The sequence below is a fragment of the Loa loa genome, assembly GCF_000183805.2.
Source record: "Loa loa unplaced genomic scaffold supercont3.6, whole genome shotgun sequence".
Classification (NCBI taxonomy): domain Eukaryota; kingdom Metazoa; phylum Nematoda; class Chromadorea; order Rhabditida; family Onchocercidae; genus Loa; species Loa loa.
Window position 1 is genome coordinate 115,432 of NW_018108186.1, and position 19,719 is coordinate 135,150.

Here is a 19,719-nt window from a genome sequence, read left to right on the forward strand (position 1 = left end):
GACTTGTCGACATTGTCCAATCATTGTTCCAGTTGACGGGCTCAAAGTGGAAATGAATTTATCTCGTAAGTTTGGATTAGATTTTAAGATCCTCTATAAGTTTAATGCTTTTGATTTTACTAGAGTGCGATTGTTTCACGGCTAATACACTTATCTTGTCTCTTCAACTACTTTAATCATTTGTATGTGTGTCTTTTTCTATTAATATTTACATTGTCCACAAAATTGAAGACTGACAAAAAGGCATTCAGCAGATATATTTCAAAATTAAGGAAGATAAAATATTTTGTAGACAGATCTCATATACAGTGTCGGATTCGGCCTCACCTTGATGAGGAAAAAGATGACGGGTCTCGAAAATGTTTCGTCTTCACTAACGATGTTTTTCCCCTGCTTGAATATCGGGTAAATGAAACATTCCATAATGATAATTTTTGTATTTTTCTGTGGTAAGAAAGTTAAAAATATGTTTGGAAAATAGTCGGGGATAATTTGATGAAAAACTTTGATATAAGATTTACATCTACACATCGGAGTTGGGGCTTCGAAAGTATTACTGGGAGATAGCTGGGATTGTTTGCTGTAGCAAATTTTAATTTTTTATTTAACAGGCTGATCCAGAAATACGGACCTTTAAATTCTTCCAGAATACTGATCCGGTGGATGGTAGCTATGTGCAGATGCAGAAAACAAATGTAGAGAATGTTCATGGGGCAGTTGTAAATTTCGGCGAGTGGGAGAATAAAATAGTTGAATTTTCGTATGTTTTATTCGTGGAAACATTTTACACTGCAGCAGAAGTTATGGGAAAAAGATATTCAATATATGTGGGAAGGCTGGAAAACAATCAGAGTGGTCGAGCCTGAACATTTTAAAATGCTGAAATTATTGAACGCTATTATAAACATTGTTATTCAACCCAGAATTAATGTTAGAAATTTTCAGATTCCAAATTGCATTTATTGAGAAATGTTACACATACATTGCATATCATTTGGAGAAGCCTACTTTTTCCTCATCAGAAAATATTCTTATAGTGGGTAACAAATCGGCGGGTAAAACAACTATTCTACATTTCCTCGCAAAAAAACTACTGCACTCTCACTTGGCTGTTTACAGTGAATATCTATATTGCTCTGAATGGAATGGTGAATTCTTATCTGAAAATTTCCTAAAATTTAGAAGCGATATATTTTTTAATGATTTCTTAATGTTAAGTATACTGGTACAGTGCCGCTGTTCGTAGCTCTTCAGTGCTTTGAATGGTTCAAAGGATTAGTGTAACAAATTTAGAATAATTACTGGTGTTGAACTACTTAAATATTGAAGCTGGATATTTTATTTATCATCTATTTTAATAGTTTGATTACTCAGTATCTTCATGAATGATCTAGTGTGTTACCTAGCACAAATATTATTTTTCAAAACAGTTCATTGATTTTTGAACCATCTGTTTATAGGTAAATCAATTGAAAAATTTCAAGATGTACTAAAAGTTACGATGACGCGTTTAAGGCGACGTTATCCTTCAGTCCTTTTCTTGGATAATTTGGATATTTTATTGCATGATCAAGATGAGAATGTGAAGAATGTTCGTTTGGAGAAATGTGCCGAATGTAAGTTTGCAAAGTCCAGTTGCAGTTAATGTTAGTTAACTTATTCTCGTACTTTGGTTGGTGGAATCCATCAGTACCCACTTAATTTGTTACTGTTGCATTTTTATATATTTTATTCCACAAAAACTTTGTTTCTTAAAGTAGTCCGGAATTTGGCTAATGAGAATGGTTTGTTGGTTGTTGCAACGGCATGCTCCAAACATAAGATTGTCGAATTGTTTTCGCTGAGTGCCGGTGGGCGATTTTTTGGTCACGTAGAAGACATCAAAGAACTTACTCCGGTCAGTTATCAAGTAGTTATTAAGTATAAGTTCTTCAGATGTGTAAATCATGAAAACTGCTATTAGATTGAAGTCTTCTGTAACATAATAATATTTGTGCTCCTGCAGTTCTCTTTGGTAAGAACAGTTTTTATCGGTTTAGTATCAAAATCGTATTTTTGAACTGATGACAATGAATTTGAGACACATCATTCTGAAAACATTATATGATAAACATTAAAACTGTGGAGTGGACAGTTTGCACATTCTTTAAACATTCTTTAAAGTTCCAAATTCCAGTATTAGTTTCATTGATAAAGTAACCGTTAGAAATCTTTAGTACTGGCTAATTTTGGTTCTTGTCTCATACGTAGCTCATTGCATTGAATATCATGTAAAACTTATTACCAAGATCTAAATGCTCCCTCGACTTAAAACCATTAAAGTCTAATACAGGTATTTCGAGGTGGTGTACCGTTCATATCGGTTCACAAGATTGATATTTGTTTTATTTATTTTCAAAAAGCAAAGTAGAATTTTAAGGTATAGCTGTGTTTCTTTTTTCTCCTTTCTGGTGTTTGACTTTTCTTCTCCAAACCGATTTCTATATGTGCTTTGGTAATTTTCAGAAGAAAGAAATGTTACCGAAACACGTAGTACATGTAATTTGTATTTATGCAATATTTATGAATATCAAAAGTTTTTGCTCTTTTAAAATTATAACAAACAATCAGTAACGAACGGTTTTGAGCAACTGCCAAATGTTCCATCGCTGTGACACTGTTTAACATAGCCACTATCTTTGTATACTAATTGAATGACTAGATTCACTGTTTTCCGTCGCATCCACGATAACTTGTTACAGATAATTATCCAATAACGACCCGGTGTCGTACACTCTATTGAATCCGCTTCAGGTACTAACTTCGCGCTCAGTTTGAGCCATGGGTAAACCATTTCAAGTTCATTAGTATCAATCTCTTGTTCTTGTCGCGTACTAGTTATCGCTTCGTTTGATGACAGGATTTGTTGTGGAGGCTGAAATTTAAATTCTCCTAGTCTTTGCCAGAGATCTTTTGCTTTAATTAAGTAGATAAACCATCATTTCAAGTTGGATCAAGTTGTTAATGCTTATTGTTATCTTCTGTTTAAATTTACCTTGATCTTATAACTGAGTTACGATACTAAATAATATTGTTTTTTAAATTTTATCTATTAAAATGTTGACCGAAAAGGCCTTTGCCTTGATAGTTCTTGCTAGTCTGGTGGTTTTTTTCTATGACTTAAACATTATCCAGTTTTTTTTGATCACCTCATAAAAAACGCCGAAACTAATGTCACTATCCGTAGTAAAATACCACTGTAGTCTATTTCCTTTCTCCTTTACATCCACATAAATTTGACGTCGTTTTCCTGGTGGGATTGTGATTGCTTCCAAATTGCTTGGTGGCTCGAGGTTTTTTGGCTTAACATATTGTTCTTTTGTTGCTGGTTGACATTGAATTTCCTATATAAATTTAGTCTGATTCTGCATTACCGAATTTTACTAACTTCAGAAGTTTTGTTATCTGTTGTCGCTGTAAATATTTATTATTTATCTGGGACTGGTTTCTCTTATTTGAAAGAAAAGAAGTAAAGGTATCTTTGCTAAGGTTGCTCAAAAAAAAAGAAAAAAGTGGAACTGCTAGTGTTTCATCATGATAAGAGAAATCTAGGGAACCATCCTTGATTAATTTAGGCTAAATTCTAAATTATCACATACATTCTAAATTATCACAACATTTTGTATTAGTGACATAACTTTTCCTGGAATTTTCAGAACTATTCGGAAATTTTCGTTTCAATGAGTTACCTCATTTTTGCCTCCTAAAGTTGTAGGTATATCTTCAATTTTAATCTCTTTCAATAAATTAGACAAGAAATTTTCATTGTATAATCGGAAACGTTCTATGAAGCTGTCAGGCATCATCGTTCTTGCTATTCTATATGGTACATGAATCCATTTCGAGATATTCACCATCTCCACTGGGCTTACCTAAAATAATCTGGTTTTATTAAGTGTGTAATGGACTACATTTGTTCGTTAGTTATTAAGTGTAGCAGATGTAATGGCAATTTTCTAGTAATTAGAGTCGTCTAGAAAAAGTTGCCCACTGAAAGATTTTTTGATTATGAATGTGCTAACTGTTTTGCAACTATATGTAGAAAGTCCATAGAGAAAGCTTTCAAACTAACTAGCTCAGGATAATTGTCGAAATGAAGCAGCTGAGAGAAATAAGCTAAATTGCCATTCGTAGCGAAGATCATAGTGAACGGATTAATTTCATAATCATGCAAATCAATGATATGTCTTAGACCACTTAATCGGCCGGTTTTCTTTTCCTGGAATCTGGCAAATTTTCGTGGTGGTGAGGCGCGGTTTTTTTTTTATCATTTCTGGATTTTTGTTTTCTTTTACCTATATGGATCTGTTTTAACTAGTATGGAATGTTAGTAACTGTCTGATGCAAATTTCTGCGCTCAAAATGTGGACGCTAGACTATGGATGGTGAGGAAAATTAGCTAAGGATTCCGCAAAAGCTGAAATTTTAATTCGCAGGTCTTAAATCAGGAAGTTATGGAGGTAATTCAGTCGAAATGTTTCCCATATAGAAATTTTTAAAGATTTCAAAGCAGAATTATTTGTTCACTTGTTGATTGACTCTTTTGAGCATATGTTCGAATTGGCGAAATTGTAAGCGTATAGATTCCGAACTACGTAGTGTGTGAGCTATAGCCTGTAAGTAATGCTTCAATTTTTCATCTTATTTATGTGATTTTCCTGAAGTTAGCAAGAGCGAAAATTCGTTAGATCACCGTGGTGCCTTCAGTAAAAAAAAAGTCGTTAAAGTCACACCTTGCTTCCAGATTACGAAACAGCTTACTTGGAATCATGATTAGTAATAATTTGTCTTGTATTGCTCTTAATAGAAGCTTTCGATAATCTAATATTGATACATAAGAGAAAAGTCTTAACACCAACCTCAACATTGACTGTCTTATATTCTACATACCATAACAACCTGTTATGATTATCTGTTACATGCAGAATATTTCCCATCGGAAACAGTTTTAGAGAGTACATGGGGTTTTCGGGAAACGGAAGATCTGGCAGATTATCCTGTAACAGTTTATCTTAATATAATAGCGAATATAATATAAATGAACCATATTTCAAAAGCAAACATTTAATATGTGTTACTTGGAAAGAAAAAATTAAAGAAAATTAAAAATTAAAGATTTTTCTTTCTTGGAAAAAAAGAAAAAATTAAACAAAAAAAATTGAAAATTAAAGAAAAATTAAAGTAAATCAAATTTAAACAAACCAGGTTAAGTGCTTTTCGAATACGCAAATGATTGTTGAGGACTTTGGCAGCAGTATCCACAACATCTTTCTTTTTTTTCAGGACTCTTTCACAAGCTAATACGAAACGATAAATATTAAAGTCGTTGTCGAACTAAAAAAATTTAAATGCAAGAAATTAATGAGTTGTGTCGGTAGAACTTCCACTTTCGATTTTCAGAAGAAATGAAACCTGTGGTTCGATTAGAAAAAAAAATGAAACTTTTTGCGGAACACGATTATTGTTGTTGTTAAAAGAGATGTGCTTTGAGACTTCCAAAAGATAGTGCATTTTCGGATTGCAAGATCATTTATTCTAGCTGGAACTTAGTGTTGTAGATCTTGGAAATGGATGGATTGTTAATTTCCCGCTCTAAGCTTGTCTATCAGAATACTTTTTATTATAGTCGTGAAGAAAATTTTTTTGCATGTAGGAGAATCCTTTATTGCTTTATTGATTTTTTCTTACAGAACATAAACAAATTGTTGCTTACATTGGGGTGTATTGCTTGGTTAATTTTCAAACGTACTTCATCTACAAGTTTTTTGGATTCGATACTCAATGGTTCCCCGAAATTTGTGCTCACACTCTTCGTCATCTTCCTGAAACGAAATTTGATTTAGACAATGAGATGGTAGCTTTTACTCTGTTAAAGGTAAGCGGCTGTTTCTGTATGTCGTGAAGATATTATTCTGATTATCGGAGTTAGCACAATTTAAAAAAAAAGTGAAGCTAAATATAAATTCACTTCCTTAAGAGACTGATGGTTCTTTCGTTTCACACTTAATTGAACTGATGGTTCTTTCTCACATTTAATTGTCACACTTAACTGAACGTAACTCCCTCTCACGGTGAAGAAATAAATTAGTTGGACTTAAAGGACGCCTTTCTACAGTGTTTAATGTCTTCATGACAAAGTATCATCATTAAAGACGCACTTTAGAGTACTGAGGACCTCGTAGCAGCTGCAAAGAGATATTACCACCCAAATATTTCGGAGGAATCAGGCCTATTAACTGTGTAAAATCTGGAAGGAATTACTGAAATCTTATCAAATATTTGTCGAAGTGGCATTCTAGCACCACACATTTCCTAAAATAGTGGTTCCTAACTTTTTCCTGACCAGGGATTATTTTGGTTTTTTTATTTATAGCAGGAACCATAAGGTTCAGCTCATAAGGTTCTAGCGTATTAGTCAGTCAAATATTGATAAGAGCAATCCCGCCTGTTTTCTGTCCACCGCGTCGCCGCTCTCGTGAGCATATTTTAGTTCTGGCGGTCCACTGGTTGGAATCACTATCCTGACGTAAAGCTTTTCTGCAGTCATCAGAGATTCATTTCTTTCGATAGAAAGAATGAAATAAGTGCGAATAAGTTTAGAGATTGAGAATCTTATTGAAGGAAAATTTTGAAAAATGAGACGAAGTCGGTGATGCAAAACGTATTGGATGCGTCTTCTGAGATCAACAAAAAAACGATTATGGAAGAGATAAGAGAAGCTGGTTTTACTACGCGGAGCACTGACTGTTGTTGATGAGGTGAACAGAATGGTGACGTTGTTGCTCATGCTACCCCCTCTCTTTTTCCGCATAAAGGTGTTGCACCCTGCCGTTATAACGGTTCCTACGACATGTTACTACGAAGGTATAGAAAGAGGTAGCGTGAAAAGAAATGTCACCGACTGCATTCTCTCAACCTCAATTCCCTCCTTGGTAGCGATGCACATACACTTTCAAGATAGGCAGCGAAGTTTGGAATATGTTAAATGAGGTTCTCCTATAAATTCATTAAGTATTAGGCGTAAGTTGAGGTTTGGAAAAATGAAGTACACAGTGCATACAGCTGCTTACCATAACTACAGTTGCAGTGACAAAAAAAACAATGTTTGGCAGTTTACGGACGATTGCTTGGCAGAATCAACTTTTTGTATGTGAACGTAAGCTAAAGTAAATAAGCATAACAATATAAATTAAATGAATTTCACTTCTTGGAACAAATTTTGGTTGAGGTCAAATTTTCTGGTCGTTGTTGTGTTACCTCAAAAGATAATTCTTATAAACATTACATTCAGGTGATGGTATATTGTCATTATTCTGGCCTCATCTTAGACTTACCTTATCCAGATTCATTTGTTTATTGTTAGCTCTTTCAAATTGAAATTATTTTTCATCCTGGAAGACGGGAAGTTGAATGCTTTCGAAATGAGATTGATGTCTAATTCGTTCTGGTGTACAATAGACCGTATGGAAGATGTGTTATCATATAGGTTGCCAACTGCATTTTCGTCGGTATCAGCGAAATCGAAATGTGGTTGTTTAAATGAACAAACGACAAGAATTTACTGGTTTCTTTGATTTGCCCATTTGAATTATTAACAAATCCGTTGCGATTTTTAGTTCAACTCATCAATTATAATTTTCGCATTACACTCTCAATTTACTTGAAGGAACTAAAAAGTGGTGCAGCTTGCTGAACTATTTGAATATCGTTGCAACCTCTATACAAAATTTGATCTATTTCATCATGTCCTACTACATTTATATGCTTTATTTTATAACTGTTGCGTGATGATAGAGAAGAACGAATTTCTTCGAGAGCAATTGCAGCTTGAGAAAGTCCATACAACTGTAAAACGAAGATATAATGGAAAACTCTTGAATTAATATAGTGATGGGATCTGATATCTGCCGAGTTACATGTTTGAATCATTTTTTAGACGTTTTTTGCAGCGAAATACAACAGAAAGGATGAAATTAGACCCGATTAAGGCTTCTGTTTTGTAAACTGTGATTGTTTAGTAATATGAAGTGACAATTAGGCAAGTGCAATAATAATGCTCAGTGGCAAAGAACTTTTCCCAGCAATTATTATTTAATAGAAGAAACCTTATGCGTTACGTCACAAAAAGGCGCCAGAAATACTGGAACATCAGATTTACGAAGGTCAGCATGCTGCTACATTTTTGCAGCCGTTGAAATATTACTTGGTTGCTTAGTTAGGTACTTTTTGCAAGAGATCTGAATTACTGCGCATAAGGTTCAAGAAAAGTTTCAAAAAGAAAATCGAAGGGGATTTGTGCAGTGTCTGAGACTGAGAATTTTGGTAAACTGCTATCTGATAATAGAGTCTCTACTCTCCATAACAATAGAAAAATGCTTTTGCTATAGAAGATAATTTCTGCTCTGCGTGGATATATCAGAAGTACTTGTCGATCATCATTTTTATACAGCTTTATCATTTCATCCTCATAAACAAAGTGAAAAAAAGTCTTTTCAGAGTAAAAAAACATCGAATGAATAGGTTGGAGTATTTTTGGAAAGTTTTGTAGCACTTCCTGTGGATTTGCGTCGGAAAAGTTTTATTTGATGATTAGTAATTCAGTGGGCGTTTATTTCGGGGAAATATTAATTTTTCTCTCCTCATTCATGTGATTTTTCACCAATAATTGTTGCAGAATATATCAATACAAGTGAAGGGGGTCTTTGTTCGCTGGAAGTCGTTTTGCGGGGATTTTCATGAGGAATAAATGTATTTATTTCGGAACTTCTGTTTTTCAGATTGAACGAGCAAAATGCTTGACGAAATTCTGTAGCCAAGAAATAGAAACATGCATTTTACAACGTACTGTTGAAGCAACTGGGAAATGCACCATTAGCGATTTGAAGAGATTAGCCCGAAGAATTATTTTAGAATCAAGAGTGGAAGGTATAATTTTCCATTTGCATCCGCAAACTTTACGTTATGATACTGTTCAATGTTTTATAATTTGTTGTTTCACTTTTTTTTATTCCTGCATCATTTATACAACCTGCTGAAAACTGAGAAATGTAACGATCTGAAAGATTTATGTACTATGAAGATCTTCCATGAATTCCTCACAATTTATTTTTGCCATAGGGCATGAAAAAATTGAAGAAGATGATGTGCAACACGCAATTAGGGAATTTCGACCAAATGCAGTATCCTTCGAACAACTGAAACCATTGGACATGGTTAAATTACAATGGGAGGATGTTGGAGGATTAAATAGTGTGAAACAAATCCTTACTGAAGTTTTTATTTGGCCAGCAAAAGCAAGTATTAGCTTTATTTTTGTCTAATCTTCGCTTCAAGCGTAAAAACATGACTCATTGTGGAGCTAAAAAATGTTCAAACTTGACTTATTTTTTAGAAGTGTTGTATTGTAATGACTGGACTTACAATTGATAAAATTATTATAAACGGATCAATGAATTATAATATTATGCCTGTTCCATCAAATTTTTTTAAGTATCCATTGTTGTACCGGAATATTTCTGTTCGTCTTGGTCACGGAGTGCTGCTGCATGGACCAAGCGGATGTGGGAAAACACTTATTTGTAGAACTTTAGCAGCACAGTGGAAATTCAGCATTATATCTATCCAAGTAGGTTATTTGTACTGTTCAGTTAAATTGAAAACAACAAGCTGAAATAAGAAGTCGGAAAAAAATTAGGATAGCAATAAAGTTTTAATCCCACAACTCAACCCTTTTCTCTTCAATTTAGTTTTGTTAAGCCTTGTTTGAAAAATACAAATTTTTTTCTACGACAAATTCATGACTTTAAAATATTCTACATTTCCGAATTTCAAATTAGTAAAAAAATTTCTTCAGGGACCGGAATTATTATCAAAATTCATTGGTGAAAGTGAAGAAAATGTCCGAAAAATTTTCGAATGGTAGGTTTATTGTTTGAGTTACGGTAATCATTATATACCAAACTGAGCTTTAAAAATTCAAGAAGCTATTTTCCAATATTTTTGGAAAGTTATTTTACAAGTGTTTTTTGAACTTATAAAAATATTCACTAAATTAAGTATCAAGCAGAACCTTACCTTACTTCATCATAATCTGCATGGAGATATTGCATAATACCTCTATGTAAAAATAGTCAGTTTTTCCGACCCGTTTTCACTCAACTGAATTGTAGTGCTCGTGTTAGAAGTCCTTGTTTGATATTTTTTGATGAATTTGATTCACTGGGTCCAAAACGTGGTGAGAACGATACAGGGGTAACAGATCGTGTGGTGAATCAATTGCTGACAGAACTTGATGGAGTTGAAGGACTAGATGGTATGTTTTTTCAACTGTTTTGTGATATTTCTTTAGTTTGGTAGTTGCTTTTTGCTTGAGTTATGGGTTTTTTGATTTGATTACACATACCCAAATTCTGCTATTAGTTTTTGATTGTGCCACCACATCGTTGTGCTTAACAGTTATATGTGAAGAGTTTGCTGTTTCATTGACTTTTACAGGTGTTTATGTTATTGCGGCTACAAATCGAATTGATTTAATTGATAGCTCTTTATTACGACCGGGTCGTTTCGATTACATTGTTAAATGTGAATTGCCCAAGAAGGTTTATTTTTTCATTGTAACCCATGATCAAGCATAAATGATGTAAAGCTTCAGTTAAATCCGCTTTTGATACATCACTTTGTAGTTCAAGTGTTCTGGAAATTACATTTTCGTTGAAGTATTTGAAATCAAATATTGGACTAATTAGAGAGTTTCCAATTTACTTAACTGTTCTGCTTCCCATTAACAGTGTCAACTTTCTATTTGAGACAGTAAGTATTTAACAGTAAGACAGCATACTTTATTTAAGTATGCTGTCTGTGTGTGCATATGGAAGACTTCGCAAAAAATACCTTAAAGAAACTCTTATAACGTTATTCTCACAGTTCATAATTAAATTATCAGGCAACGCTTTTTGGGAGACAAGAATAATTTAGAAGTCACTAAAAGATGAAATTGTATTATTAAATCATTTTAGTAATCTATATTTAGGAGGAGCGAAAGTCGATTTTGGAAGTACTTTGTCGAGGTATAAACTCGGGAAATGCTGATTTCGAAGTGATAGCAAGAAAAACAGATGGCTGGACGGGTGCTGACCTAAAAGGTTTGGTAACAAATGCTCAATTGATTGCTCATAAGCGAATAAATGGAGTACTTGGGGACAAAGGTAGGTAAATCATTGAATCTTAAAAATTTGTTGATGGGATTATAAAGTTTTACCTCACGTAGTCGCTTTATAGAAAGAATTAGGTTTTATACTAATTGTTTTGTTGCAAGATCAAATATGGAAGGTCCATAAATTGTACATTTAAATTGAATTGGATAAGCAATGTTTGCATATCCACTCTCTTCATATTTCTGAAACGATGTTTCTTAACGAATTGATTTCACGAAGTAGTCTGAAATTTGTTTTCAGATCTCGATTTTGAAAATGCAAAATATGCACTAAGTCAAGAAGATCTGTTGTCCGCAATAAAGGAATCACAACCAAACAAGAACAGGAGTTCTTCTGGATCAGATAGGAAACCTTTCATATCACCAGGATTGTTTACCACTTTAGCCTAGTTCCTGGTTTATCCTAAATTTGACGTGAAGTAAAAAAAAATGAAACAGATTTACTTTTCACCAAATAGAAGTCTATTTAGGTGAAAAGTAGATAGATTTCTATTTAAGTGAAAGGTACATTTGTTTGACTTATTGCATTTTCGTCAGGATAATGTCTTATGTTATTGGCTACTACGTATATTTGCTGAAAATTAACTTTGCAAATATTTTTTTGGCATATAACACGCTTGCAGCACATTTTTACATTATTGCCATATCATCTTTCCATCTTGCACTTCATTTTAGAATTTTTTATATTTCACCTTCAGCAAAAATTTCAACTGGATATTATTTTTATGTGCATTTTCAATTTCGTAGTTATCACCAAGTAATGTTTGTTTGCTATTAAATTGCAAAGCTCGACATTTCAAACAGTCGATATAGTTCGGGATGTAGGGCTTCATTTCGCATTTCAACAGAGCTTTTCATTATAACCATATTATTACGCTATGAATGCTTGTTAAATTTTCTTTCCTGTCATATAAATGGAAGACAAGATAATAAATTAGGAAATCTCATAATAAGCACAGTGAGAAATATAATTGTGGTTTTCCGATCTTCATTACCATAAATTTTTACGATTACAAACGCGCTGATGGTTCATTGTGCTTTTTAATTGAATTTCCTCAATACTTGTATCATGTAATATAAAAATATCCATACAGTTCTTCGTTGGGTCTATATAGTTCAAAGTCATGTAAAATTTACATACATTTCATTGATACATTAGTTATTTGCTGCTCAGCGCAATAAACGGCATTGTTAGCAAATTTATGATCAGTTCAAGTTGTTTGATTGAAGCGCTTGGTAAAAAGTCGAATGTCTTTGGCGAAGTGGAGACTGGACTTGACAAGTGCCGGAACACGGAATGTGAGTCGTGCTTTGGATTCGTCGTTCAATCCGCCTGGTTATTCACAAGCTGGAATTACTGTTCAGCAGGTTGTTCATAATCTTTTTCCGAAAAGATTTTTTGCCTTTTTATGATTTCTTTTTCTACGCTCTTATTATTTTATTTCAAAACATACCATTCAATAAAAGGTTGGTGCAGTTCCCATAGTAGCTGAAAGAACTATTCAGAGGTTGAGAATTTTGAGATAGAACAAACTGGAGACAGTGAACAAACGCATCATTTGATGAAGAAACGTGCCTGGGACATGGCATTGCAACCTATCAAGAGCTTACCGATGAATCTTTTCATGATGTATATGTCCGGCAATACAATCAGTATATTTCCTATTATGATGATCGCGATGATGGCTTGGCGTCCTGTTAAGGCATTGATGAGCGTTAATCCGGCATTTAAACCTTTGCAGGTTGTTTTATTATTCAAAAGTGGTTGCTTATTGTGTTTACTGATTTTATTATAAACATATTTGTGGATTAGTGACTTTTGCTGTTACTTTGTTAGCTAACTGACATTTGTATTTTTTAAATTGAATAATCAAACTATAATAAGTAGGCACAATTCTTTGAAAAATATTTTTATTACAGGTGCAAGCCATATCGTTAGTTTATTTTTCTAGTGAAAATAGTTTTCGAGGAAACGTTCAAATAGAGACGTTTATTATTTGTTGTAGTAAATAGGCTTTTCTGATATTCCATCTTGAACTTTTATAAATTGCGTGTCTAACTGCAAAACCGTATCGTCTCTTTTCAAAGGCGTAAATAGTTTCTTTTGCTTTCGTGTACATCTGATATGTAACTTCGAATCTGAGGAGACAGTTTGCTTTAGAAATAGAAATATTTTTTACTACAGAAATACTTCGAAAATTTGAAACTAGTTTAAATCGACGTGCAATGAAAAAAATGGACATGCTAATCGGCGCATAATTCCTGAAACATCATGTAATGTTTGCATTGCGAACATTATGTCAATTTTGGTGACAGTCAATCATCGGTTGATGCTCAAAATTTTGTTTTCAACAAGGATTTAAAATTCGTCTTATTTTGTTTGAAATAATATGAAATAAGTTTTTAGGATGAACATATGGGCTCACTTTTGCTGCATAAATTGGTTTTCGTGCTTGGGAATATGATAGCAGTAGCAATGGCTCTGTACAAGTTACACAGTATGGGATTGTTACCCAATCATGCATCAGATTGGCTCGATTTCCAGCTACCACCTCAACGGATGCAGTATTCTCTTGTTTCAGATTCATTTATCTCATAATATTTGTTGTTCCTTCGTTTCTTCAATGTAATGTTTTTTCAATCAAGTAAAGGATTGCTAGCACTTCTTTTTGGATTTCATGATTTTAATGGAATAGACCTTCTCCAGAAGTGAAGTTTCTTTTTATATCGATTGCAGAAGAATAATGGAGGTGAAAGCGCGAAAAAGGTTATTTAGTCACATGGATTAACCACTAGTGTTTACTTTTTTCGTCACTTCCTACTGTTTCATATTCAAACACCTAAAAAATGATATATTTTAGTTCCTCATCTCGGTGGGATTCCTTTTGCGATTCTTCTGTCTTCATTTACATTGGATATGTTTTTTTCTGTGGATATTTCATGCTAATTTTCATCATTTGATGGAACCCTCTCATTTGTTTCTTGTGTTTCTTTTGAAACATATGGAAATAATCATAATGCGTTCCACTGAGAAGTTCTAAACTCATAAAGATTCTGTGCGTATCTTGTTGGTGGTGAAAAACTTGTTTGAAATACACTGATAAATAATCGCATTGTCATATGGCTTCAAAAAAACTGCGATTGGAAATTGTGGGAAAAAAGCAAAAGCAGTGCAAAAGAAATATGCTACGACTAGCACTACGAATTGACTGCGATGGCTTTGATTGTTATAGTAATTTATCAAATTTCTATATGACAAGTGACGTTTTTCTACCGGTTTGTGGTATAAAACTGGAAGAGTTAATTATCCAATCAATGCGTCTCGTAAGGAAATAGTCAACGTGGAACAAATGTTGTAGAGAAGATTCATTTCATTCAATAATATACTAATGAAGAGTATGGGATTTATCAAGAATGCAGTAGGGAGAAGGAAGCCTTAGTAAAATTCATTACAGAATTCGAATGGTCACTCGGTTTTTTCCCTTCTGAAATCTTAATTACTCTTCGCAGTGATCACTGTGATTTTGTTTTAGGTATTAAAAAGGTGGCAAGATGCTCGGGCCGACTGCCCTGAAAGGGTTGCCTTTGTCAATTCATCATGTTGAATTCTATGTTTCTAATGCTTTGCAGGTCGAATTTCCCATGAATTACAACTTCTCGTAACCTCTATCTGCTTTTTTTTTTTCTACGAAGTCTCAAGAAATGAAACGTTTATTGAATTTTAACTGTTTAATAACATTTGAATAAAATCAATACGTAGTATTATCCCGATTATCCTTCATCAATGATGTTGCGGACTAAAAATATTTTAGAGTTCCTATTGGTACTGCATCAGTTTTGGTTTTCAACGATTTGCCAAGAAAGAAAATGCTCGGTGGAGGAGTATAGCCATCCGGAATGGAAATGTAAGCTTGATATAATTACCATTTCTGAGATAAGGAATATGATGGGAAAAGATGACCCTGGGAGGATGACATTTTCTAATGCAAATCGATGACATACTAGATAAGTTATCAGGTAGTACGACAATATAATCAAAAATAGTGATCTTTGTTTGTATGGAGTTTATTAGATTTAAATGGAAGCCTTTTCAGATCGTTTTCATCTTTACGACGTGCAAACTTCAGGATAAAGATTTCATGGAACATTTGACTCTCCATGGCGATTCCGTTAGAGATGTGTCATTTCTTACTAATGATATAAGTGCTGCTGTTAAGGTTGTTTTTATAACTTACTTGTTGTGCATTATCATCTAGTTTGTTGCAATATCGTTTCAATAATACGGGAAACGATAACTGAGAGCTTTCAGGAATTTGGCAATTTAATACTTCTAGAGAGAAAAATGTAAATGATTTGAATTTAAGATTTTTCTTTCAAATTTTATTGAAAGGTCTTGAAGATTCAAATTTAAAATTCCTCTATGATTTAAATTGCAGCGCATAGTTGAAGAAGGTGGATTTCTGGTGAAGCCGATTGAAATTGTTGCTGATGATGATGGTTTCGTAAAAACCGCTGTGATTAGTTCACCGGTATGTGCAAGAATTTCTTTCTAGAAAACTTTTCGGTTTGCTGAAATTGACTGAGAAATACATCACTTCCGAAGAATTCATTGTTGCACCCTTTACATTAAATTGTGAAAAACATGATATTTGGCTGATTTCAGGAATGTGACGTCTGTCATAGTCTGTTGGATTCAAAAACATATCGAGGGTTTTTTTTGCCAAACTATGAACAATACGATTGTAGCAACGATATTCTGAAATCAGTGTGAGATTTCTTCTGAATTGTACAAAAATGGAGGAGAATACATGGATATTCTGTCCTGTTTATCGATCATAAATATTTTAGAGAATCTGTAGTTAGAGATAAAGATCAGTAATTCTAACTGCAAATACTTCAAAAACCGGTGAATAAATGAATAGCTAAAAGTATGAAAGGTAACGAAATAGTCCCACGTTTGGATATATTGTTAAGAAATTAGTTTTTTAGGGAAGAAATATCGATCGTTTCGGTAGATCATCTCGTAATCAATTATCCAATAGATTTTGTGAAACCCGCTTTGCGTTACTATCATCAAATATTTGATTTTGAAGAAATATGGTTCGTTCCTAAAGAAATTTTCTGCAGTTCCTACCCATCGTGGAAAGTTTTTGAAATAGGTGGGAATCTGAAGCAGAATCGACTAATTTGATTGGCCTGAATCCCATTTTAAAAATTCTGGAAAAAAATATGAATATATATCAAAATTTCAAAACCTAACGGTTTCGAAAAGGTTAGATTCTGTTTTTAGCTTCATTTGTACTCTGTATGCATTTCTGCAATTCAACCACTTGCGAAAGGAGAACTGGATAGAAAAATAATTGTGTTTCCTTTATGCATATTCTTGCTATACATTCACTCATTACAATTTTTCCAAACAAAAATTTTTTTATTCTTTTAGGTCTGCTGATGAATCGATATTCAGTTCGAGTCGTTCTGGTATGAAAATCGTATTGATAGCGAATAAATCGAAATCAATACAGATAGGCTTCGCTGAACCAATTCCGAGAGCTGTAGGAGTGCGAAGCCAAATACAGGTTGGCCCGAAAAAAATTTCTAATAATCTATTGTTAAATTACAGTTGTAATTTGAAGGTTAGCATGTCAATAATCTTGATAGTTCACGTTTAGCACAATGCAGATAAGCTCATTGCTGTTAATTTCCATTTCCCAAATTTTCCAAAACTGGTTTCTTATATTAAGGAATTTCTGGATTACAATGGAGGTGCTGGTGTCCAACATATAGCATTCTTGGTTGACGATATTATTCAAACGGCGGAACGAATGAAACAAAGAGGTGTCGAATTCATTCCTATTCCCGACGAATACTATACCGATCTTGAAGCGCGTCTTGCCATTTCCCCAGTGAATTTGCTGGAAAGCTTTGAAAAAGTTTGTGAATTTTTGTGAAAGAATATCGGTTGTTTTTTCCTAACGATTTTGCAACAAGCCAGTGTTATTAATTATAAAAATTTCATTCCAGATCAAAGAGCTCCGAATTCTGATGGACTTTGATGATCATGGATATTTGCTACAGATGTTCACCCAGCCTGTCCAGGATCGACCTACCCTTTTTTTCGAAGTAATTCAACGAAATAATTATTCCGTAAGTTGAAATGACTTTACTTTCCTGCTTGAAGCAGTTAAAATCATTGTAAAATGTGTCCCAGGATCGGCTGCCGAGACGAAAGTCTTTGAGTGTGTGCTGGTGTCAATAGAGCGAAACTGTAGAGAGACAAAGGATGCAAGCGCACCAGGCAATACAGATCTGCTAAAAACAGGAATTAGAACGGGAGCATAAAGCTTATTTTAAAAACCGAATTTATTTTCGTACCTTCAAGTTAACAACAAAGATATTTTCAGTTCACAATTATTATCAAATGTCATAAACTGAGAAGCTAAGTATTAATAAAATCTAGTTGAATGAAATGCAAACTTATATAGCTATTAGAAAGAAGATTCTCACTGCTGCATGGAGCTTGCCAAAGATTGAAACCTTGCACTAAGCGCAATCGGACTACCTTGATTGAAAATAGTGCTTAGAACGGTGTTACAAAAACTTTTTCAATACTGATTGAGACAGTTAGGATGATCAATACAGCAAGAATCGGTGTTGTACCCATAAGATGATATCGCTTATAAAAAGAATAGATGCAAACCAAGTCAAGTATACTTGTTTGAGGTTGATCCACAAAAAATCGAGCAATTGCCAAATTATTCGGTCATTGAAAAATAAAGGACATTGTGTTTTAATCATTTTAAAACAAACCTTTCAGGGTTTTGGTGCTGGAAATATAAATGCTTTGTTCAATGCAGTAGAGAAAGAGCAGGAGAGACGTGGAACTCTCCACCATGGTTTGTAATTTTCTTGTCATCCCATGACATTCCCGGCAAAGTTTCTCGCTAAGCAACAAATCATGCTTTGATTTGGGATATTTTTATGAAGTTTTGTTTCAAAATTTACAGATGTACATTTATAAATATAAAATCTACAGATAAATTTATACATATATATATATATATATATATATTTATTTATTTATTTATTTATTTATTTATTTATTTATTTTCAATGTCGTCTATGGTACATATCTTTGGTTGAAGAGGTGATTACGTATTACTGTTTCGAATATCACATATAAAAGAAATATTAAAAAAATGTCTTACGACGTACAAAAGGTTACATGTAAAATAAGAGGGAAAATTCGAAAAAATTTTACAAATACATTTATTACTTTTCTTGATTACCCCACTAGATGTTTCCTGTGAAATGTGATGCCACAAAGTTATGTTACACTGTGCTACCAATCATACCTGTCATTTCAAGAAGACTAAATTTAATTGAAAATTTGAGAAGCTTAATTAAATAAGGAGTTAAATTTGACTATTTGAAATTGATCGATGATGAATCTCATCCTAACTCTGTTCGCTATATATCTTTTATGGCTTAAAAAAAATAACCTGAATGACTTCAAGCAAAGGAACTTTGAGCACTCAAATTCGAATCTGGAAGCAGGCTGAACGACTTTTCGGTTGCAAGCATGTGCTTTCTCATAAATTCAACGTTGTAACTTTTAAAAATTATGTGCCTATCTTTTGTAATTCGGTTTTGTTTGGATTTTCAGGATTCGAATTACAAGCTGAGTAACATGCATAAGCTTAGCTTTTACTGGACTTGGCTACAGAAACTTATTCATTTACCAAGATCTAGCTGTACTGATCTGTGAAATGTCGTCTACTGTTCCAGGATATTCACTTTGTTGCTAAACAAATCTGAAGGATGAATCGATAATGGAAATATTAATATAAATACTGATAAAGTGAGATTTTTTCTAGCGCTGATAAACTCGCATTTGAAGTTTTGAGGGAATGCCACAGGAAATATCGCTCAGTCGTGTGAGGATAAGCTCAAACAAGAAAAGGTTTTGTAAAGGGAAATCATTTTGGTGCTTAATGACATTACCACTCCTTTACTTCTCTATCAAGTATTATTCAGGTTATGGTCATCTATTACATGGGTGATGAAATGAATAACAGGTAAAAATAGCTACAGGTTGCCTAAGGCTATAGCTACAGGGTTGATCTTCACGATCATTTGCTTTCACGGAATTCGGAAGGGAGAGCAAGAGAAAGTAAGAAAGGCTAGCTTGCAGACAATATCACCCAAAGAAACCTTAAGCATTCATTGGCTGTTGTTCACATGGCTGCAACACATTTACTATCTGCTTTCCTATTATTCATCTCATTGATAATGTCATTCAAAAACTGGTCCAATCAGTCGATAATTGACGTTTCTTCTGAGGTTAGGTGTGTATTTCTCCATCACATATTCCATCATTCCACCTGCTCTGAGTGCCAAATGACTGGCTCCCGGGACCAATCTCGTATCCCATATTAACATCATGACCTCATTTCCAACATTTCCATTCT

The 19,719-nt window shown here is 33.7% G+C and overlaps 3 protein-coding genes across 3 annotated transcripts in view; all 3 read left to right on the forward strand.

The window, feature by feature from the left end:
- LOAG_16505 (peroxisome biogenesis factor 1) overlaps positions 1 to 12,005 on the forward strand; it is a gene marked incomplete at its 5' end in the record, with an annotated part of 16,465 nt that extends 4,460 nt beyond the window's left edge. Inside the window, 12 exons of the mRNA XM_020449158.1 lie at positions 648 to 760; positions 946 to 1,148; positions 1,461 to 1,616; positions 1,758 to 1,897; positions 8,817 to 8,964; positions 9,157 to 9,332; positions 9,530 to 9,664; positions 9,893 to 9,957; positions 10,209 to 10,351; positions 10,534 to 10,637; positions 11,069 to 11,243; positions 11,493 to 12,005. Of these exons, the coding sequence (XP_020307344.1) occupies positions 648 to 760; positions 946 to 1,148; positions 1,461 to 1,616; positions 1,758 to 1,897; positions 8,817 to 8,964; positions 9,157 to 9,332; positions 9,530 to 9,664; positions 9,893 to 9,957; positions 10,209 to 10,351; positions 10,534 to 10,637; positions 11,069 to 11,243; positions 11,493 to 11,641 (1,707 nt within the window). The 3' untranslated portion in view covers positions 11,642 to 12,005. The remainder of the gene's footprint in view (positions 1 to 647; positions 761 to 945; positions 1,149 to 1,460; positions 1,617 to 1,757; positions 1,898 to 8,816; positions 8,965 to 9,156; positions 9,333 to 9,529; positions 9,665 to 9,892; positions 9,958 to 10,208; positions 10,352 to 10,533; positions 10,638 to 11,068; positions 11,244 to 11,492) is intronic.
- Positions 12,006 to 12,475: 470 nt separating this feature from the next.
- On the forward strand, positions 12,476 to 14,150 carry LOAG_02306 (transmembrane protein 85). The gene is made up of 3 exons (XM_003137844.2): positions 12,476 to 12,619; positions 12,775 to 12,993; positions 13,659 to 14,150. Exons 1-3 carry the CDS (start codon positions 12,500 to 12,502, stop codon positions 13,848 to 13,850), a joined length of 531 nt encoding a protein of 176 aa, XP_003137892.1. The 5' UTR covers positions 12,476 to 12,499; the 3' UTR covers positions 13,851 to 14,150.
- A 627-nt stretch (positions 14,151 to 14,777) lies between these two features.
- On the forward strand, positions 14,778 to 18,152 carry LOAG_02307 (4-hydroxyphenylpyruvate dioxygenase; the record flags this gene model as incomplete). Its single annotated transcript, XM_003137845.2, has 10 exons — positions 14,778 to 14,881; positions 15,064 to 15,156; positions 15,346 to 15,468; positions 15,688 to 15,780; positions 15,915 to 16,018; positions 16,241 to 16,351; positions 16,692 to 16,827; positions 16,993 to 17,181; positions 17,273 to 17,395; positions 18,066 to 18,152. Exons 1-10 carry the CDS (start codon positions 14,804 to 14,806, stop codon positions 18,150 to 18,152), a joined length of 1,137 nt encoding a protein of 378 aa, XP_003137893.1. The 5' UTR covers positions 14,778 to 14,803.
- Between the last annotated feature and the right edge of the window lie 1,567 nt (positions 18,153 to 19,719).